This window comes from Gouania willdenowi, unplaced genomic scaffold (assembly GCF_900634775.1).
Source record: "Gouania willdenowi unplaced genomic scaffold, fGouWil2.1 scaffold_311_arrow_ctg1, whole genome shotgun sequence".
NCBI classification, from domain to species: Eukaryota; Metazoa; Chordata; class Actinopteri; order Blenniiformes; family Gobiesocidae; genus Gouania; species Gouania willdenowi.
In genome coordinates, this window is record NW_021145072.1 from 244,586 (window position 1) to 268,705 (window position 24,120).

Consider the following 24,120-nt stretch of genomic DNA (forward strand, 5'->3'; position numbering starts at 1 on the left):
CATGTATGATTCTCAACAGTGGGAGGAAACATTTTATTAAAGAAGTTTCACATTTGGTGTTTGGATTGTGATGAAATAAAAGTGGATTTAAAAAAATATGTTACATGTTTTATGATCAGTTAAAATGTGTTAGTGGTTAGTAAAACTAGTACAGTGCCCGTCGGAAGTATGCATTCATGTGGGAGCATAAGGGGTATAATTGCGTATTTTTGTATCTTTCTGTTGTGTTTTTGTGCATTTTTTGTAAAATTATAGTTTTTTGTTGCCATTGCAGCGTGATTCTGGAATCTTTTTGTGTATTTTTGTATCTTTTTTAGTGTAGTTTTGTGCATTGCTGTTGTTATTTTGTGTATTTTTGTATAAATATTTAGTTATGTGTATTTTGAGTCATTTTCATATGTTTGTTGTTGTTTGGTGTATTTTTTCTGTAATGTATGTATTTTGGAGTAATTTTGTGTGTTTTTTGAGCCTTTTTGTATAATTTTATGCATTTCTGTTGTTATTTTGTGTACTTTTTGTATAAATATTGGTATATTTTTATTATAAATACTGTGTGTGTGTGTGTGTGCGTGTGTGTGTGTGTGTGTGTGTGTGTGTGTGTGTGTGTGTGTGTGTGTGTGTGTGTGTGTGTGAGTGTGTGTGAGTGTGTGTGCGCGTGTGTGTGTGTGTGTGTGTGTGTGTGTGTGTGTGTGTGTGTGTGTGTGTGTGTGTGTGTGTGTGTGTGAGCCAGCCATCTCCTCCGTGCATTATCTATCACACATGCGAGCTTCTTGCACATAAAACATCGCAGGTTGTTAAGAGAGACACGGTAACTACGGTAACCAGTTAAGTCAACTATTCATCAGCATGTATGTCTATGCTGTACAACCCCTCGACGAACAGAGAAAGTTTGTCACACCAGTGCAACCACTGGATAAGTTTGTGTAGAGCCCTGATAATAATAAATATGTTGATAGTGATATAATATTAATAGTGAAAGTAGTAACAGTAATAAAAGTAATGTTGTAATGGTATTAATGGTAATAATTGCAAAATAATAATGTACTAAAAACAATATTAATAGTAAACAATATTAAATAATTATAAGGTAATATAATGATAATATAGCAATGCTAATAATACAATGAGAACACCAGTAACTATAATAAAAAAATATATATCAATAATGAAAAAAATATATAATGGTAATTATAAGAATAGCAATAACTTCAATACAATAGTAAAATTATACAATAACAATAACAAAATAATATAATGAAGATCCATTAACTATAATACAATAAAAACAATAACAACAAAATAATAAGGTAATAGCAATAATAATAATACAATGAGAATACCAGTAACTATAAGATAAAAGAATAATACAAAAAAAAGAATAATATAAGAATAGCAATAACAATAATGTGTGTGTGTGTGTGTGTGTGTGTGTGTGTGTGTGTGTGTGTGTGTGTGTGTGTGTGTGTGTGTGTGTGTGTGTGTGTGTGTGTGTGAAAAACAGAGACCCGAAAGTACCACAAAAAATCAAGGTTTTGCAACACCAATGTCGCAAATCTCTCTCAACGGCTCTGTGTGAGTTCACCATGTACATCTCGATGTAGTGCGCGCACGCACGCGCATCAGCCGTGTGTGTGTGTGTGTTTGTTTACATTGTAGCTGCTAGCATCTTTCTTAGCACATAGTAGAATATGAGAAGAAACACTCACCGTTGCGCAGAACAAACAATAATCATAGTAGACCCATCCGCTCACAAAAACGTTACATTCCTCTGTCTGAAGAAGCAGAATGTTTGCGATATGGTAATGACCATCAGCACAGGCACCGCCCACGCTCATGGATACAAAGGAGGAAGTGAAGTCTGACCAGAGATTTATAGGAAGTTTGGAATCACAGGAATAATATTAATAACCATGAAATATTAACTTAAATGACTTTTAGCGGTACAAAAACGTTTTTAATATCGACTTTTTTTTTTTTTAACCCGGTGACACGGTGACGTCATGAACCCGGAACCGGAAGTGGCGCGCTCTTACTGAGGGAGCCGTAATTATAAAATTTATGTTTTGACCGTTTTGCGTCACCAAATTACTCCAAAATAACAGATGCACACTCGGGGTATTTCGAACGTGGATGAATAGCAGTTGATTCACAGTTCATCTGTTTCGCCTTCAAAATAGATGCCGGAAGTCGTCTCTCAACAGATGGTGCTCTAGCGCCCCCTCACACCCTGAGGTCAAAAGTTCAATAGGTTTCATTTCGGGGCCGTCCAGAAGTGAAATAAAATTAAAATAAACATTTGGAAATGACCAAATTACTCCAAAATAACAGATACACACACTCGGGGTATTTGGAACCCGTCGACCGAGTTTCAGGTCGAACTGGCACCGCGTCGGTGAGATATTTGCTACACACACACACATCCAGACCTCCCTTGCTTTTATAGGTAGATAGGAATATGATGATTTTTTATCTGAAAAGTATTATGAAATGAGTGCATACAAAGTAGTAAATTAAAAAATAATTATTTTTGTGTAGTTGTATATTGCAATAATTAGGGACCTATAAAATCATTTTTTTCCCCCGAATTCCTTGTTTTCCACACTGATTTTTCTTTTAATTCCGTTTTTTTTAGAAATATGATTTTTTTTTTTTTCATAAAACATTAGATTTCAACTCCTGTGAGGAAACAAAATAAATACTAATAAATAAAAAATGATTAGAACCCTTTATCCTTTATAGACGTGGGTGTCTTCAACATGGTCTGAATGATCTGAATAACATCGTTCACCGTTATCAGCGGCAGATCCTGCAGCGACCTGGTGAAGAACGCCATTGTTTGCTAACACTGTTACCTGTGCGCCGGAAGTAATTCAATATATGGTTTCTGCACTGAGTATGCATGCGCACGTCAGTCACGTGTCTCATGTTTGTCCACATTTAAATGGGTCTATAGGTTGCCCCACTAATTCTCCAAGTTAAAACTTATTCAAAACCAGTTGAGGAGCAGTGGTGCAGGAGAGACTGAGTGGACTTGCCATGTTGTCCATAGAGAATGAGAGAGCAAAGAAAATGGACACACAGAGCATCGTGGACGAGTTTGCAGAGCGCAAGACTCGTCGTATACCCTTCATATAGTGGTGAGTTGGTCTATAGTACTTCATATTGAAATAGTGTTTGTGAACAATTTTACTAAACTTTATAGCTACTGATACAGGCTCCGAGTTGAAATGGTTAAAGTAGGTGTTAAAATGATACGATCGCTATCTGTGGTGCTGAACTGCTTTGAATTTGTGTTGTTTTAATATTAGTGACCACGGGGTCTAATGTTTTTGTTGTTCTCTTGTTTTGTTATACTCTATTTCCGTTTGATGAACTTCAAAATGACAGTCGCTGTCCGTGGTGCCGAAGCTTGTAAGCCCCACTGTTGTGGGCATGTGTATGTTGTAATATTATGTTATCATCATAACTCATTTGCCCCGCCCCCGGCCTGGCTCTGATTTGTTCCGCCAGTGGTGGAAGCACACATTGTTCTATTCATTTGTTTTTTTTCAGTTGTTAATGTTCTTTATGTCCTGAGATTGAAAATGGACTAATACTTTATTATCTGTAATGAATGTTTTTTTCGTGATGAGTGCGTGAAACAATTCACGGTTAAAATGAATAATAGTAAATAATAATAAAATGAATAATAATAATAAAATGAATAATAATAATAAAACTACAAAATGAATAATATAACTGGATGGATAATCTAATCTGTGTTATTTATAATGTTAAAGGGCTGAGTAGCCCTTTTAAGAGGAGAAAAGTGCCCAACTAAAACTGTGCAATGAACTAGCTTCTCAGCTTCAAGGAACACTTGAAGCTGAGAAGAGAATGTGTTGACCAGCAATATAGCTCCTCATATAACAATGGGAGAAAGAGGGGCATCACAATTATTTTCAATAAATCTATTTATTTTTGTCATGAAAAAAACGTCTGTGATAAAGAGGGCCGGTATGTGATGGAAATTGGAAGTATAGGGGGTATTAAAATAACTCTGCTCAACTTATATGCTCCAAATGAGCACAGCCTAAGTTTCTGCAGAAATATGGCAGCATTGATAGCAGATAAAGCAGAAGGTATTATCCTGATAGGAGGAGACTTGAATTGTTTTGAGAGCACCTATTGATAGACTCCCTGCTTTTTTAACACTGATGGGGGAGTTAGGCTTGGTAGATCCCAAAGAGAGAGATTTGACCTTCTTCTTACAGGTTCACTCTACCCACTCAAGGTTGAATATGTTCCTAATGTCTGGAGCGGACTCCTTTAGAGCCACTCAATGTAATATATCAGATCATGCCCCCAGTCTGTTTGAAACTAAATGTTGTGTTGTTTAAAAAAACAGTCCTTTAGTTCAGTTTTATGTTTTCTTTATTAACACTTCTGTTCAGCTGCCATGTCCGTTTCCTTTTCTCTCTCTGTGCTCTCTGTACGCTCGCTCTGGCTGCTCTCGCAATATCTCAGTATCAACTATACTACACTAAAGATGTGCCCAAATAGCAACTTGGAATACTGGAGACAGAGCCAATGTATCTATTTTAAATAAAGAAATTATTAAAAAAGAACTACAAAAAGGCATTATTGATTATCTTGAATTGATCGATAAGGATGGGGTGTCTCCAACAATATTATGGGAGGGAGCCAAATGTGTCCTAAGAGTAAACATAATTTCAATTGGTTCTAGATTAAAAAATGAGAGAATTGCAGAACAATTAGAATTGGAAAACAAAATCTGGGAATTGGAGAGAGAATATCTAACAACACAAAAGGATGACTTACTGAACGGACTAAAACAGACTATAGACAAAAATGAAACAACTTATTAAGTTACAAAGCAGATGGGCAGCTGAGATTCACAAATCAAAAATATTATGAATTTGGTAACAGGGCTAGCCACCTATTAGCGTTTCAGCTAGAGTAGTGCATAAAATACAATGCGCAAGTACTGGGGATATGATGCTGCAGCCGAAGGATATGACAAAGGCATTTACCAATTATTACCAGGAGTTCTATAGTGAAGAAAACTGCCCAAATAAGATAAAAATGACTGAAAATCTCCTTAAATCAATTAATCTGAGGAAACTGCCCGAGGAGGAAGCTGACCAAATAACACACCCAATTACAAAAAAGGCATTTTTAAACTCAACAACAACAAATCTCCAGGGGTGGATGGCCTCCCTGGAGAATATTACAAAGCATTTGAAAAAGAGCTGACTCTACTTCTGCATAAGGTCTATAACTATGCACTCTCAGAAGGTGTTCCCCCTTGGTCATGGTCTGAAGCCATTATTAGTGTTATTCACAAGGAGGGGAAAGATCCAACACTCTGCACGTCTTCTTGCCCCCATCAGCCTTCTCCTTTATTGCAAAGAGACAAGGAACAGATAAGGTCAGAAGAGCCTTAAATCTCCAAATAATCACACAAAAAAAGAACATTCCATTGATGCTTCTCAGTTTGGATGCTGAGAAAGCTTTTGATTGGGTGAACTAGACCTTTCTACAACAGACTCTGCTGGAGTGCTGCAGGAACTGTGAATTGTGGGTGATCGAACGCACATATTTAGGGACTGCCTCATTTTGCAACACTTTCAGACTGAAGTTAAAGGACTAGTAGAAAAGCTACTTAAAACAAACCTTTCCCGGGACCCTTTAACATTTTTACTGAACATATTCCCAGATGATCTGTCCCACAATCACAGGTTGTTGCTGCATCTCCTTCTAGTGACTGCAAGAAAAATTATAACAACCTGCTGGTTGAAATCTGAACCACCTACGGTTTCACAATTGATACAAAAAATCAGACAAGTTTACTTAATGGAACAGTTGATAGCACAACTACAGCTCAAGACTCACATCTTTAAAAGAAGATGGGGACCAGTTTTAAGCCTTTTTGGATAGGCTACTTTTTTAAGTATGTCTATTCTTTTTCCCCTGTCCTTTATTGCAACCATATATATATATTTTATTGAGAGCTATAGGGCCCAATCTCAGGACTGTTGTTGCTGTTTGTATGTACATTGATTGTTGTCAATAAAAAGAAAAAAAAAAAAAACCCACCAAAGAGTGTCAATTTTTTTTAAAAAAAAGGGGGCTAAAATGCGACAAAGAAAGTTGCAAAATGGCTTCTCCGGCTCCTACAACATTTTTCCAGTTGATCAGTGTGAACTACTGCAGTGTCGTCTGTGGCATATACACAAATGTCAGTGAGTCATGAGTAACTATGAAGGCTGATGCTTGGATTCACAAAGCCCTTTTTTCCTCACTTTCACGGTTCAAACAACATTTTAAAAAATCTTCACTTTTATAAGGTTTTTAGATGTTATATTAGTTTCTTCTCGTTTTACTCAATTATTAGAGTTTTAAATACAGTTTTCTATCTTTACATTGACAAAACTGGGAGGGATGATTGTCTCAAAGATGTTGTATTATATTGGACGTAATGGCGCTTTTGGCAGCAACTTTTCTCCGACATGTTTTGCATATTGCAGCTCATTCTGCATTCTGGTCTTTTTTAGGATATCCAAAATAGTCCCACGCTGCCGACTCTATTCATTTTTTGGGTGGATGCAACTCCAGGAGTGCTGCTTCTTCTTCTGCCATCATTCAGAGGTGAGTGGATGCACTCTCTCTGCTGACACACACCTCCGCGCAGTTCTGCGCTCTGACCGTAGACTGATCCGAGTCCTGCGACATCAGACATATCTGTGGTATACCGTGGGTTCTAAAACCCCAACGGTTACCCTACCGCGGCCGAAAATATTTGCGGTTATTGTAAAAAACCTTTAATCTTTACATTCCTAGATAGAATTAATGTTCTACCTAGATTACTGTTCTTATGTCAAAGCCTCCCTGTTTTCATACCACAGTCTGCATTCAAATGATTAGAAAAATTAAATTCTAAATTTATGTGGCAGAACAAAAGACCAAAAGTGCACCTTAACATTTTGATTCCAGATTATGAGAATGGAGGCCTGAGGCTGCCTGACATAAAAATGTATTATTGGGCTGCCCAAATAAGAGCAATAGTGGCCTGGATCCATCGTGATCCACAAACAATGTGGGTCTCTCTGGAGGAGGAGTCAGTACCAGGAAAATCATTATCCATTCTCCCATTTATTGGTTCAGAAAGACAGAAAAAAATGAAGATCGCGAATGTATGGGTTAAACATACTCTAAAAGTCTGGAACCAGGTACTGAAACAATCAAGAGGAATGGTGGCCCTTTCGTGTGCCATGTCCATAAGTAGGAATATTGAGTTTCTTCATCTCTAGCAGACGGGAGCTTTGATAGGTGGGCTGAGAATAAACTTATCACTGTGAACCAGCTGTTTGAGCAAAATGTAGTGAAAACATGTGCCCAACTAAGAAACAACTTCAACCTACACTCAGACCACTATAGATATTTACAAATAAGGAATGATTTAACAAAACATAAGGACTGAGATCAGCTCAAAAGAAAACCAACAAACATAGAAAAACATTTTATTTATCTAATTGAAAACAATGGTGTAATGAAAAAACAAGTGTCTTTAGTTTATCAGAAACTGTTGATGGATGTATCTGATAATACACAACATATAAAAAACAATGGGAAATGGAACTGAATGTGGTATTGGATGATGATAAAATTGTCATAAGATCAATTTTAGGCCCTGTTTTATTTAATAATATATGCTCAGGAGGCACGGAGTGAACATCCACAGTTATGCTGACGATACACAGCTGTACATCTCTGTCTCCTGATGACACCAGTCCAATGGATGCTCTTTTTAACTGTATTTTAGATATCAAATCCTGGATGGCAGAAAACTTTGTCCAGCTCAGTCAAGACAAAACTGAAGTTTTAGTTCTTGTCTTGAAGCCCAGAGAGAGAAACGTTTACCTAAACTTCAAACAGTATCTTTGATTGCCTCCACACACGTTAAAAAGGGCGTTATTTTAGACTCTGAGCTCACTTTTATTCCTCATATTAAAAATATAACAAAAGTTGGTTTTTATAATTTGTAGAACACAGCCAGAGTCCGCCCCATTTTCACTTAGGCCAACACAGAGATGCTAATGCATGCTTTTATCACTAGTCTAATTGACCACTGTAATGCCCTGCTTTCTGGTATTCCCAATGGCAGAAGAAAGAGGTAAAAGGGGTTAAAAAGTTTCCCTCTTTTAAGGTTTTCTGGGGGAATAATGATTAAAGACAAAGAGCCACATGTTGAGTATCACTGACTTAATAACAGCTTTATCATTATTTTAGTAAATTAATTTAATAAACTAAATTGGGAGTCCCACACTTTTAAAATCACTGCTCCACGTGCCCCCCAAATGCTCCCCCTCCCCCCACATGACCCCCATTTCTCTCTGCGGGCCCCTGATTGGGTGGTGACTACGTAGATACACTGACGTCAGCCAGATTTGGACACATCAGCTTTGTGTACATTTAAAACTACATAGAAACACATAAATTGGTCGCCGTGGAAACCATTTGTTGACAGTTTCACAAAGGCTGCTTTGAAGTTTTTCATTGAGCTGCTTCCACTTTCATCTTTAGTCATTTAACAGCACAGATAAACTCTCAAAACAACACAACTTTTTGAAGCCAACATTTCTACAGAATTTTCTACAGAAATTGTGTCAGGAATATGGAATCATCTGCTTCTCAACAGTCTTTTCAAGACATCATTGAGACAAAAAGGTTTCCAGCCAAATTGTGGAATCTGGTGAATGACCCGGCCAACAATGCTATTTTCTGGGACAGCAGGGGTGAGATAGTCATCATTAACCAGTTCCTCTTAGAGAAGGAGGTCCTGTCCCAAGGGTGTGAGATCTCAGACAGACACTTCAAATCCTTCCACCGCCAGCTCAACCTCTATGGCTTTGAGAAGATTCGGTCCAAGGTCATTAAGGGGGGATGTAAATACTTTCAGAACCCCAAATTCAAAAGGGAACACCCTGAACTTCTTCACAAGATGACAAGAAAACCAGTCAAAAACAGGGTCAATGCTGTGGCCAACCAGAAGAGGACTCAACAGCTTCCAGACCAAAATCAGCATGGTGGTGAAGGCAGTAATCCTACCTGCTCATCAGATCAACCTGCTGTTCACTATCAGCTTGGGCAGTATTTACCTGATTTTCACCAACAGCACCTTGAGTATTCCACTCAGTCGTTTTCTCACACTGGTTTTTATCAGTCAACACAGTGTTTGATCCCGTCTGGATTGGAGGAATCCACCCAGGTTCTGACCCCAGGAGAAACCTCGGAGCTGACGCTGGACGATTCAGACATGGAATTATTGTTAAAAATTGCAAATGAGATGATGCAAGGTTATTCTCCCATCAACTGCCCAGTCCAGGTTACTGATGAGGTTAAAAAAACCTGAACTGTCAGAGGACCATGTTTCACCCTGGGAGGTGAGGTCATCGTGCCCAGCACATGACTGAGCCCATAGGTTTTTGTAGTCAATATTTAACATGTTTTTTTTGTTGTTCTATATTTTTATTATGAGAGGAAGTAATTAAATAAAGTGAACATATACTATCATTACTGGTCTTTTTTAAAAAAACAATATGTGAAACAAAGTGGTATAATTTTCTCTTGTATGACATTTTACTGTATCTTTGCTTCAATATGAAAAGGAGAAAAAACAAACAAAAACCTGAATCGTCCAAAAATGGACGCCATTTTTCTCAGGACTTGTGTCCATTTAAAAAATCAGAACGATCAAATACATCACATTAAAAAGTTGTTTTGTAAAATGTATCAATATCTAAAACTTGCAAAGTGTGAGTAAATTATTATTAAATTATTAAATATAAAATGTGGTTGATTTTATAGTGATGCTTAATTTAATGTGACAGTGTGCTTCTCCAGCTCCTACAACATTTTTCCAGTTGATCAGTGTGAACTACTGCAGTGTCGTCTGTGGCACACACACAAATGTCAGTGAGTGGATGGCCTCCATGGAGAATATTACAAAGCATTTAAAAAAGAGCTGACTCCACTTCTGCATAAGGTCTATAACTATGCACTCTCAGAAGGTGTTCCCCCTTTTTCATGGTATTTAACTTATAAAACATACAGAATAATTGGGGTGCACTGCAAACAAACATAATGTTACCACCACCAGATGGGACTGTCAGCTCCTGAATCAGCATTAAAACCTAGGATTAAAATGGAGCAGGAATACACAACAATATACACAGTCTGCCGTATAGCGGCTTAGCACCAATCATATAAAGAAAAGACGAGTGTGAGCAGAACACACTAGGAAACACAAACTTAAAGATGTGCAGGCAGCAGGTCTATGATGCACTGTAATGGCCAGCAGGACATAAACAGTGTATTCACAGGCAGGCCACGCCCAACGTTCACGCCACAAACAGCAGGGATGCCCACTTCCTGTGTCGTACCAAAGTAGTGACCCCCAGGTCAAGCCTTATTATTAAAACTAAATGTGAATTGTTACGATCATGCTTTGATTGTAAAAGATGGATTATTATTCATGGTTCCTTTTTTAACTAATTTCAACTTAATCTAAATCTAACAACAAAACCATGTACGTAAACAGAGACAAAACTGATATAATCCAGACAGTAAGATTAACACTAAAAAGACAGTTTGAGCAAAATACACAAAATCTAAATTAACAAACAAAAATTATTATATTTTAAATATTAAACAATTCATATGTACCTAATAATTCCAATAAAGCAGACACAATAGACCCCTAAATAATATATAATTTGATAATATTAATAAAATTTCTACCTAAATAAATGCTTTTGCTATTCTGTACATTACGTGTTGTTAAAGTTAATAGTATTCATAGATCTGCTTGACAATGTCATATATTCTCCTTTTTCTATGAAAGTGTAATGTTGCTAGGCGACCAGCCTGCTAACTAAACGTTAGCTAAATACTCTCTGGGTTCTAGACTCAAACACGCTGTAATTCAGTCTTTAGATCAATGTGTCCAACTTGTGATACAGTAAAATCAACACCACTGTGAACATTTGAACACACTGTCAGACTCAGATCCACCTTTTTCACTCAATGATGTTCTGATGAACTTACTGCAGCACTGCCAACAGTAGTTGTTGATGTAACTCACTTTCCTTTACACAGGAGATCTGATCTTTAGATATTGGTGTATTTTTTTATTCAGCCTCTGTTGATCATCATAACTTCATAGCATTTATTCAGACATTCTCAACACAGACACATGGTGATACAGGACTGTGGACCAGAACATGTTATCAGGAGATACAAATGATTTCAGCCTGTCTCACTGTGCCTGATAGAAAATGTATCCCCTCTATAATCCTCAGGTGATGGACTAACATCATCTGCTTTATTCTGTACACATTTATCATCATTCATAATAAAACTAGTGAATTAGAACTAGTTTTATCAAACACAGCTAAAGTTATGGAGGACAGACAGACTTAAAAATGAGCTCCACTTGTGCCAGGCTTTTCAGCATGATGTAAGAACTTTATGTCCTTGTCACACGAACCAAGAGGGTCCAGCTGCAGAACCTCCATGCCCCGCTCCGGAAGTGACATCATGAAATGAAGAAAAAAATACAAAATAAAACCGATAGCATAGCCATGTTGGCTAGGCATTTCCAGAAGGTTTATCTGGGTTTTAAGACCTTTGTTAACCGGATTCCTCAGCAGTGTTACATTGAAAAAACAAAGTATAAAGCACCTCATCAACAACATATAAACTGATCAGCATTTCTGTGAATGATGTTGATCGTTAGAGACACAATAGTTTTATTTGTGCTGCAGTTCTATCACAACCTCTTTGTTTTAACCTTAAAACGGGGATAAATGTAGGATAAATTCAATGTTTAAAGATTCACAGCATTAATACCATAAAACTTTAAGTACAACACATGAAGGTAAAATATTTCATTAAGTCCATTTTATGATAACTGTGTCATATATTATTTTTTAGTGATTAAAGTAATTCTTACAGCCCAGAGCTAATTGTTTTATGAAACAATATCAAAACGTTCAACACGTGGTTTTACATTAGACACTTTGTGTTAATGTTTTATGTATGTTTTTTTTTTTTTTAAATTGCAATTTTAAGGTTTTACTAGGATGGTGTCTTATGTGCTCATAATTTATGCACAATTGCATTAACATTACACTAGCAATAAATAATCATATGCAGAATCACATGGCTTGATAATCACTGTATATTATCTTTAAGTAAAAGCACAGCTTATAACTCAGATCTAGTAAAAGTAGACCTCAAGGAATATAGTTATTGCTATATATATATATATATCATAAATCTAATATTAATGACATCAGTAAAATATACAAAAATGTACATTTTGTTACAGTTGTGAATAGGCATACTGTTATTAACTTATTAAGTATACAATGCCATATACATATACATTTACATTAGAACCACTAAAACTTACCTTGGTGAACACTAACAGTAAATGTTACAAAAATCCTTCTATAATTTAGTTCCAAAGAAGCATCAAACCAGTATTGTTTAAGTTATAAGTAATATGAATCATAATTTGCTAAATAAAGACACAAATAAGTGGTTGACAAAAGTCAATATTTAGTAATGTCAAAAAAAGTACAAATTAAGTTATGTAAGATCAACACAAAACAATATTAAACAAATACAATGGGCTGTAAACACAATGAAACTTAAGGAAGACATCTGTTTAGTGTCTTTATTTAAGTTAATTCAACTTTATTTATAAGAAGCCAACTAAAAGAAAAAGTCACATCATAACAAAATATAACATTAAGAAAAAACAATTCTACATAAACAAGCATCAGCTACAGTGGATTATTTTTTGTTCATGGTTCTCATGGCCCAGGGATACAAACTGTTTGTCATTCTGGAGGTGGAGCTTTGATTGATCCGTATCTCCTTCAGAGGGGAGCAGGGTGGGAGGGGTCAGAGTGGATGGGTGGGAGGGGTCAGAGAGGATGGTCTGATGGTGGCCCAGGAGAGCTCCTCCTGGATGTGAACACCCAGGAACCTGAAGGACCATACTTTCTCCACCAGGTCACCATTGATGATGAGAAGAGCGTAGTCTACCAGGTTCCTCCTGAAGGTGATGGTGTTGTGTGTTTCTTTTGGTTATGTGTAGGGACATTTATTCAGAATAATAAGAGGCTACAGTGAGGATATTTGACCATTTTAGACTGTACTTTAGGTGAAAGAGTGGGAACTGTGCAGCTGTTGAAGCAGGTTGTGAAGGAGAAGGAGTGACTAGGATAGGTTCAGTAGAGGTAGGTAGACATTGGGCACAGCTGCACATATTGAGGTGAACTTCTACATGACTCACATCTCTGCACTGTAAAGTACAACAGTAAATCAACATATCTAAAACAAATGGAAGCAAAATAAAATGATTACTACAGACAAAGAATAGAACAAGGACAAAAATAACTTGTAGAACTAATAGGATCATTTTTTTAATCAGCATTGATATCAGATGTGCATTTACACAATAGGCTGTCTGTGTCCATGTGAATCTTTCCTTAAAATGTTATTGTATTTTGCACATGGACATTAAAGTGCTTCTCCATATCAAATAACTTAAATGACTGTAGTTTTGGGCAAATGGGGCAGTGATACTGCTTGCAGCACGTTGTGCAGCAGCTCACCTCAGGTTTGACGTCTTTTTTGAAAATTGAAACGTGCATCTGAAAAAAAAAAAAAACGTTTAAAACATTAACATCAGTGAGTGAACAAAGTTCATTTGGAAAAAGTTGCTTTAATTCTACAACAATAATTCTTTGGTTATTTTGTTTCAAAACCAGATATTTTCTGGTCTAGATGTAGAATCAAAGGTACTTTTTAAAAAAACAAAACAATATGTTACCATTGGTATTTTGAATATCTTAAAATAAATCAGAAATGCATAATTTTTTGTTTTTTTGGGGGGGAATTTGGTTTTCCAGTTTCTGGTTTTAAATGAATAAAACAGAAAAACAATTCATATTTTTTAAATTTGGTTTTGAAACTAAATAACCAAAGAACGAAGGGTACACGGATCCGTGTATCATTCGTTCATTGTTATGTAACAAAAACATGAAAAAAAAAAAAAAAACACTCATTATTTGATATTTGTTTCCAAAACCAAAATGAAAAAACAAAAAACGCCTTGTTTTTCAAATTCAAGCTCTTTTGCTTCAGTACAGAAAACAAGAAATGGAAAACAAACACCTTTATTCATTTTCTCCATCACCGATTGGTCAAAGAACGTGACCCGGAAGTAAAGCGTTAAACATTCTGCGATATCTTTAGCTCTGCAACACTTAGGAGTCTCTAAATCCTCCTAAATGTCTGTGAGGAGGTTCTGTGTCCAACACCAGCTAAAGTGAAAAGGACACGTTTCTGATGCACAGTTGGAAGCAGCGATCTTATCATACCAAACTGGATGAGAGTACACTTCCGGGTCACGTACTTTGGCAAATATGAAATATGATACACGGATTTATAACAAAATTTGGTCAGAGAATGATTTCTATGTAACAATCGACAAAACCTTCAAATCTACATTTAAAATGTGTACAGTTTTAATTTACATTATGACGAATCTCTGCTAAATAAGACAAACCATGCCATCCTTTTTTAATGGACACATTAATACAATAATAACTCAAACAATATTGTTATATTTCCCAGGGTAAACTGTGAAACCGTTATTATAAAAACACACTCGATTACGACTGTTATTACAATCTACTGGTATCAAAATTAACCCTTGCAACTAATTTCAATGGCATGACATAATAGAAAGCTTTAAAATTTTACCTATTTTAAAGAAAAATAGCCCACGTTAGCTCAGCCTCATTTAAAAAAAATGCTTTGTGCTAATGTTGTGATTGTATTTTACATCAACAGATCATCTGAAGAAACTAATAGTAATAGTCTGCAGCTGGACCCTCTCGCCTGAACACCGCAAATGTTGAAAATTAATAATTTTATCGATAATTTAACATAAACAAAACTCTTTACTTACCATGTTCTGAGCAAGGCTGTTCCAAGAAACACGTGTACTGCTACTGTCTCGTCAAACAATAGGAATAGAAGAAGAGGAGTAGCTTCTTCTTCTTTGGTTGTTGATGGCAGTTGGCACCCAAAATGTTGCATTACTGCCACCTTCAGGAGAAAAGCTGCTGTGCAGGAACCCATATATGGAGGGTTAGCTTCCGGGCCAGGGGCATGGAGGTTCTGCAGCTGGACCCCTCTCGCATATTTTGTGTTTTTCCTGTTGAAACAATCAGGGGTTCTCGTGACAAAAGCTTCAAACAAACATAAAAATTGTTTAAAAATGATAATAAATTGTATATCTATGGATAGTTCTGAAGTAGTTGAAAAGATCTGATGCAGTGGAAACAAAAATAATATTAATGGTTTACATTTTTATTGCCTTTTTATGAGACAGAGGTTTGTAGACAGGAGTACGTGTTATTTTTTTCTTTAAAACTGTCCTTGTGTCAAAAATAATAATGCATTAAAATCAATTCTGTTATCAATAATTGTCATGGTTTAGGCTGTATTATTAACAAAAAATATTTCACTTTGCACCTTATTTTTTGGAGATATCTCATATATTGTGTTTTTGCTGTTTAAAATATCAGGGGTTCTCACAATAAAAAAGTTCATACAAACATATAAAGGGTTTGAAAATGATAATAAATTGTATATCTATGGATAGTTCTGAAGTAGTTGAAGAGATGCAATAGAAGTAAAAAAAAAATACTCATGCAGTACATTTTAATTGCACTTTAATGAGATGGAACATTTGTGTACATGAAGTGTACAAGTGTATGTAAAGTTAAAGGAGTGTACAAGGGTTCATTAGCATGTTAGAGAAATGCGTTTTTGCACAGTTGCAACCTTTTTTAGATGAAAATGGCACTTTAGACCCATATCAGTCAGGCTACAAAGCTTTGCACAGTACTGAATCTGCACTTTTAAAGGTTTTTAATGACCTGTTTTTAATGACTGATTCTGGAGGTTCTGCCATTTTAGTGCTTTTAGACTTGACGGCTGCTTTTGACACAGTCGACCACACAATTCTTTTAGATCGCCTAAGAGATCGCGTGGGTGTCAGGGGGACCGCGTTGGAGTGGTTTAGGTCCTACCTGTTGGAGAGGTCATTCTCCGTCAGGCTGGGGGACTCCTCTTCATCTTCTGCCCCACTTCACTGTGGAGTCCCCCAGGGATCTATCCTGGGTCCCATTCTTTTTGCGATATATCTCCTCCCACTTGGAGAGATTTTTAAGAAACATGGCATGTCTTACCATTTCTACGCAGATGACTGTCAAATTTACATGCCCATTGCAAAGAATGACCACAGCCCCCTGTCACCCATGCTCCACTGTCTGGGTGACGTCAAGGCTTGGTTAGCCCAGAATTTTTTAAAACTGAATGAGGGAAAAACAGAAATAATGGCATTTGGATGTACCCTCGCAGACTTGGGATCACTCCAAAAGTATTTGCATCCCAAAGTCACCAGCCTTGGCGTCACCATAGACAGTGATTTTAAATTTGATAAACAGATCAATGGCGTTTTAAAATCGGGTTTTTATCATCTTCGTCTTTTAGCCAAAGTTAAGCCTTTTTTATCATTTAATCTTTTTGAACAAGTCGTGCATGCTTTTATTTCAAGCCGTCTGGACTACTGCAACGCACTTTACTCGGGCATCAGCCAAAAGGCACTTTACCGCTTGCAGTTAGTCCAGAACGCAGCGGCACGACTTTTAACAGGGACCAAAAAGCGTGAACACATCACCCCAATCCTTGCTTCTTTGCATTGGCTCCCTGTTAAATTTAGAATTGATTTTAAAATTTTATTGTTTGTTTTTAAAGCTTGGAATGGACTGGCCCCTCAGTATATCACAGACCTCATCCAAATTTACCGACCCCCGCGCGCTTTGAGGTCTGAGGGCCAGCTCCAGCTCGTGGTTCCGAAGGCGAACCGTAAAACTAAAGGGGACAGAGCGTTTTCCGTTGTCAGTCCTAAGCTGTGGAACGCTCTGCCCCTCCACATCCGTACGGCCCCCACCGTGGAGTGTTTTAAATCTCGTCTCAAAACTCACTTTTATTCTCTGGCTTTTAGCACCGCGTAAGTTGTGTGGTCCTCTGTGTCTTTTATTTTATGTTTTTGAGTTTTATTCTTATTTATAGTTTTTAATGTGTTTTTATTTATATTTATTCTTTTAAACTGTTTTATTTTTATTTATTGTTTTATACTCATTTAGTGGCAGAGCTCATTTGTATTGTTTTGGTTTTATTGTTGTGGTCGCATGTTCAGCACTTTGGAAACGTTTTGTTGTTTAAATGTGCTATATAAATAAAGTGGATTGGATTGGATTGGATGTTAGCTCAGCATCTGTAACATCTCACAGCGTCTCCATCAGCTGCTCTGCATTTCATTATGAGGTGCATTCACTTTCCCCAGGAGAGTGTGGGAAAATAGAGTCTCTATAGGAAACCCTAACATATGATCCCTGATATCCAGGTTAGAAGAGTGCTTAGATTGATCAGAAAGAGCTGAACTAGTTTGATCTAAAACACTTCTTTATCAAAGTCTCCTCTTTACAGTAGAATATATTCAACCATTAGCAGGAGGCAGAAAATCCCAGGTTGAGTGAAGGCAGCACAGGTGCAGGTGGTTAATTGTTCACCCTCTCCTCTCTGTGTGACCTGACTCACTTTGACTTTCACACGTCATTGAACACTAACTAAACCAGATACACAGACTCATTGTGACCCTGTATTGACTGTGTTTGGGGCCAATCAGCATCACTTCTAGATTGTGGATATCCATCAGATGGTACTATTGATATGTTCAACAGTGATAAACAGTGAATGAAAGCTGCTTCAACTGTTTACTGTTATTAATAATTAAACTTCACTTCCCTTATTAAGAGATTTTATTAACTCACCTGTTCACTGGTGTTGTGGATTATCCTGCAGCTGCTCCCAGGGTTTTCTCCAGTGCTGTTGAGCGTAGGGGACCCCAATGTTGTAGTGATGGCGCCCCCTACGCTCCGTTTTCAGCAACGTAGGTGAGGAGACCCTGTACAAACCTGTACATCATCATCATCATCATCATGATGAAGACCAGGGGTGGAGCAGCCATTTATAAAGTTTATTAAATTAATTTACTAAAACCATGATAAAGCTGTTATTAAGTCACTGATTCTCAACATGTGGCTCTTTATGTCTTCATTTTAATTATTATTCCCCCAGAAAACCTTAAAAAGGGAAACTTTTTAAACCCTTTTTTTTAATCTTTTTCTTTGGCTGTTTTACAACTTTCTTTGTCAAATTTTTGTCTATTTTCAAAAATATATATTTTATAAGATTTTAGCTCCTTTTGCCAATTAATATCCCTTTTTGACAATTTTTGTTGATTTTTTAAATTTTTTTTTGCCACTTTTCTTCCAAATATGCTCATTTGGCCCAATAAATAACACTTGTTTCCTTTATTCCTGCATTTTGCCTCTTTTTGTTTCTCTTTTTTTGCCCTTTTTCCAAAAACATTGACCCTTTTTGCCAATAATCCCTTTTTCCTCATTTTTGTCCGTTTTTTTAAGTTCTTTTTGACACTTTAATCTAAAATTTGTCGATTCTTTGACCATTTTTAATCGCTTTTCATTCAAATGAGCCACCTTTAGCCCAGTGTTGTAAATTAGCACATGTGCTAACACACTCAAAACAACACTGGGTTACCAATGTAATTGTGATATCCATATCAAATAAAGGGAATCAATCAATAAATAACACTTGTTTCCTTTTTTCCTACATTCTTCCTCTTTCTGTTCCACAGTTTTGCCCTTTTCCACTGTTGTTTGCCACTTTTTGGTCATTTAAGCTACTTTTAACCATTTCATACCAACTGTTTCCTCTTTTTTGCCACTCTTGACTGTTTTAGACCCATTTTAGTCACTTTTCACTCTTTTATTGCCATGTTTTTGCCACTTACTTGTTATTCATTTTTCATCACTTTACTCATCACTGTTAACTCTTTGTTTACCTTAGTCAAATGCCTGGCTGTGATTGGCTGATCACCATTCAATCAATCTAACTGGATCAATACATTATCAACAATCAATTCCTCTGTAAAAAGTGAGGGAGATGATTTTTAGTTTTAATTAAAGTGGATGATGTAAAAAAGACAATTGTTCTGAAATGTGTCGGTTTCTGAACCATTTTATTGTTGATGTAACAAAGATCTTAGAACTCTCACATTAACAAATAAATAACTTTGATCACCGTGCTTTCCTTTTGTTGTCATATTGGAATAGTTTTTGTAACGTTACACAACAGATGGATTCACTCAGAAAACAACATACAGATATATATATATATATATATATATATATATATATATATATATATATATATATATATATATATATAGTATATATATAATCTGCCGTGCTAAAAATATTGACCCCCCAAAAGTATTAGTATTTATTACTAACACAACTACAGAGATTACACCAAACTAGAAAAAAAACAAAAATAATAATTTCCTGAAAATAATGTGACGATGAAACACATGCTGAACTCTGCATGAAGGAATGATTTTTTAACAGAAATAAAACATTATTTTTTACAGAAATAAGTGAAATATCTTTTAAAATGTTTGTTTAAACAGATTAAAATATATATTGTTCAGTGCATGTTTAATAGTTTTTTTTACTTTATTAATATACTTTAAGTGAAGGCGCAACAGTTTTTTTTTAAAGAAAAAAAACTTTATTCACATTGTTCCATTATTACAAGGTTTCAAACAGATTTAAATTAAACTTTAGCCTCAAGGTGTGGAAATATATTAAAATGTGAATGACTATTATTAATAATAATAATAATAATAATAATAATAATAATAATAATAATAGTAAAAAGTAAATAATTCAGGGTTTTAAAAAGTGAAAACCTAATTCAACATCCATCCATCCATCCATCCATTTTCATACCCGCTTATTCCCATTTAACAGGGTCGCAGGGGTCTGCCGGTGCCAATATCCGGTGCTCATAGGGCGCTTGGCGGGGGTACACCCTGGACAGGACGCCAGTCCATCACAGGGCAACACAGACACAGACAACCATTCACTCTCTCATTCACTCCTATGGGCAATTTAGAGACTCCAATCAACCTTACAGTCATGTTTTTGGATTGTGGGAGGAAGCCGGAGTACCCGGAGGAAACCCACGCAGCACGGGGAGAACATGCAAACTCCACACAGAAAGGACCCAAGTCCACCCCAGGGCTTGAACCCAGGACCTTCTTGCTGTGGTGCGGACGTGCTAACCACTAAGCCACTGTGCGCCCTCTAACAATTATTTGTTTATTTAATAAATAAATGAACAAATATTTGATTAATTAATAAGAAAAAAATATTCAAAAACAAACATGACTTTTTCCATTACTGAAGAAATTGGAAATTTAGTGTTGGACAATATCAGATATCAGCAAAAAGCTAATATTGAACTTTCTATAGAGTAGCACATTTTATAATAAATACAATGTTATTTAACAGAACAATCCACTCCTGTCCTCATATGTGTCCTTTAGCCATAACATAACATTATTGTAAGAATGGCCTCATGGGTAACCTTAAAAAGTAGTCCAAGGTTCCAAAAATGCAGTCAAGTGTATTTATTTACAGTGAAAAAAAGTGCATCAGTATTTCTGTTTTCACAACATTTCATATGAAAAGTGTGTGTTCACATTGTTATGTCTAAGGTGGGCCCATAATAGAAATATAAGGTTTCATTAGCCAGGACAGAAATGAAGCTGTTAATAGGGGTTGGTCAGTGACAATTCATATAAGCAAATAGTACGGTATAGTGGCTTCTTTGATGGAAATATTTGTATTGATTGATCATTTATTTTTTCCTTCAAAAGTCAGTTTTAGTCAAGTTATTGACATTTTCTTAGAAGTATTAATTTTAGATCAAAGCTCCACAAATGGCATTACACAGTGAAGGATCTGATAAAAGCACTTTGGTGTTTGGTTTGCTCACAGGTTCCAGTCAGTTTTGATTTCTGGTTATTGTTCACTGGTATTAAATGTTATAAGAATTGTGTTACAATAAATATCATTTTAGACAATGTTTATATTTTTGTTTTCTTTCCACATTAATGAACACATTTGGATAATGTTCTTAAACAACTGATTATTTTCATTTTTCTTTATATTTGAATATTAATTCTCATTTGTTCCTCTACAAAATGCATCTTGTAACTGTAGAGGATGATGACATCATTTGTCACACATACATAGCAGAGAACAGAGAGTGACAGTGAGGAGGTCATAAACTGATTAATATTTTCACCCTCATGGACCACATGGTCAGAATGCTCTGCCAGATGTGCTCCAGTGTTTAAGTCGTGTCGTTACAACAGTTCTTCAATCACTTTCTAGCATAGATGGCCACAGACAGAGCGATGACACCAATGGCTACTGCAGTGGCACCAAGCAGCCACTTCCAGCTCAAACCCCATCGTCCTCACTGTCCTTCTTCATCATCGTGGAGACCTCATCACGGATCGTGTTGTTGCGTGGCTTCAGGTCTCTGTGCTGATCAAGAACATTGCCTTGCTCCTTCTTGCAGGTGGCCAGATCAATCTTCTCAGTGGGGGGCAGCAGCTTCAGGTCTGGAGCATCAGTAGCTTCCAGGAGCGTAATTATAAACTCAACCTTTGACCGGATCTTGAAGAGTGCCTTCTCTCTCATTTCCATGAATCGCACTGCTACATCCAGTTCCTGGATCACTTCCCCGTTACCCACAGTGAACGACAACTCCGGGTCCTCGTTGACCAGCGTCCCATCCAACAGACGTGATACTATATGAATCTTCACAATCTGTCCAGGTTGCGGCCTACTGTATCTTCCTCTTCCAGGCTGCAGCACCTTTTTCATTATCTCACCATTTCCAAGGATATCTAACCACCCATGAGTTTCTCTCCTCATGGACTGATCCATGACAATCTTATTCCCACTCTTCACGACTGATGCACTGTCACTGCTTTGGTAAACAACCTGAAACACAAGAAAACATATTATTAGTAGATTACCATTATTATCTGAGCAGGGTTGGAGTCAGTTATAATTGTAATCATGTAATTGATAATTAATTACAAAGATGGTATAGTTATAATTGTAATTGTAATTTTAAAAATCTGTTGCTGTCATAATCTCATTAAATTCTAGTTGAGTTCAGATAATTTACTTTGTAATTGTAATTGCCTTTAAAATTCTACAAGAAATATCAATGTTTACTTAATGCAAAACTGGTGAACATGTTCTACACATATGTAGTTAAAATATTATTAAAATGTTTATATCAAGCTTTCCCACATTTTACCATTTTAAAAGTGTATTTTACAGCTGACTTAAGACCCATTATCATATGAGATGCTAACAGAAAGCTAACACAAGAGAAAGGTTAACTTTTATTAGGTTATCTATTTCAGGCTCAGTATTTCTGAATAATTGTAAAGTAAATGATAACGTAATGTAATTGTAATTGTATTTCTGAGGCTAAAAAAATAATTGTGATTTAATTGTAATTGGAAAAAATGCTGGTCACTGTAATCATAATGTACTTGTTGTTAGATTGTCCTCTGTGCTAAAAGATGGTAGCACCATGAGATTTACCGTTTAAGAGTAGCTTAGTATTAGTGTCTCATCTGTGGGAAGGATGTTAATTCTGGGACGTATTAGTCTTTCTTTGAATCAGGGGCTGTTCCAGATGTTTCCTATTCTCTCCTATCTGCAGCTTTGGGCTTTCACACTATGTCTGTGTTTTTTCTCCTGAGGAAGTATCTGCTCTGTGAGCTCTGGGTTTTTAGTTCTGCCTCTTGTTCTTTTTTTTTTGGTTCTACTTTTTGCTGTTCCTTTGATGTTCTCTGATGTGGAGTTCTTCCCCAGCATATCAACGGTTGTTCTAAACTCCTCAGTAGCCACGGTTACATGATGTTTTTTAAAATTCAGAATGAGTTATTCTGCATTAAATCATTCTGCTTCATGTTTACATGGTAATAGTAATTCCTGAACTGAGGTTTACATGGAAAACCGGTTTATTTGGCTTTAGTTAATTCCACTTTAGGTCTGGGGGTTGGGAAGGCTCTGATTGGACAGGGGGCGAACATGACGTAGAAACACAACCAACATTTTATTGTCGGCTGTAACCAGTGTTGTGCTAGTTACTGAAAAAAAAGTAACTAGTTACCGTTACTAGTTACTTCATTCACAAAGTAACTCAGTTACTATTCTGATCACTTACACCAAAAAGTAATGCGTTACTAGAAAAAGTAACCTTTGAGTTACTTAGAATTAAAGAATATCTCATTTATTTTGAGTCATTTGTGTTCGTACAGCTTCATATTAGTGAATCCCACCTTTTTTAAATGATGACGGGCAGGCAGATGACTCTACCCACACACCTCCTGTACCAACCAGGACAAGCTAACATTGCTACCACCTACACCACTCACCAATACATGATCGATCCTGAGAACCACCTCCAAGCTACGTTCACGTTTGCTCTAAAACACTTCAAAGAGAGCACTAAGGGCCATAAAGCCTACTACGACCAAAAAGCCTCACAGGAGGAACTACAGGTTGGAGGCAGAGTCTAATATTACAGTTTTGCTCAAAAACGATCATCATACAACCAAACTAGTGAAGAAATTTCTTCTCAAATGGACCGGACCCCCAAATAAAGGTTCCCAGCACAAAGACCAAACAAAATACCGCACCGATCGGCCCAAAAAAGGTGGGGGTGTGGCTATTTATGTTAAATCCAGATTTAATGCTTCAATTGTTCTTTCCCAGTCAATCAGTAAACAAATGGAATTCTTGGCCTTAGATTTAGAAATAGTTAAATCGCTACATATTACTGTGGTTGGGTGTTACAGACCTCCATCTGCTCCAAAGGAAGCGCTAGATTCACTAAAACTGCTTTTGAATCAGATAAATTACACTGAATTACTTATGGCAGGTGATTTCAACTGGGACTGGTTAAATGTAACTTCTGATGAATTTAAAAGGTTTTGTG

The 24,120-nt window shown here is 36.4% G+C and overlaps 1 protein-coding gene across 1 annotated transcript; it reads right to left on the bottom strand.

Annotated features, from left to right (window-relative positions):
• Nucleotides 1-12,975: 12,975 nt before the first annotated feature.
• LOC114459423 (peptidyl-prolyl cis-trans isomerase FKBP8-like) lies at nucleotides 12,976-23,097 on the bottom strand. The gene is made up of 3 exons (XM_028441676.1): nucleotides 22,719-23,097; nucleotides 21,572-22,100; nucleotides 12,976-13,154 (listed from the first exon to the last, which is right to left on the bottom strand). Exons 2-3 carry the CDS (start codon nucleotides 22,041-22,043, stop codon nucleotides 12,976-12,978), a joined length of 651 nt encoding a protein of 216 aa, XP_028297477.1. The 5' UTR covers nucleotides 22,044-22,100; nucleotides 22,719-23,097.
• Nucleotides 23,098-24,120: the final 1,023 nt, after the last annotated feature.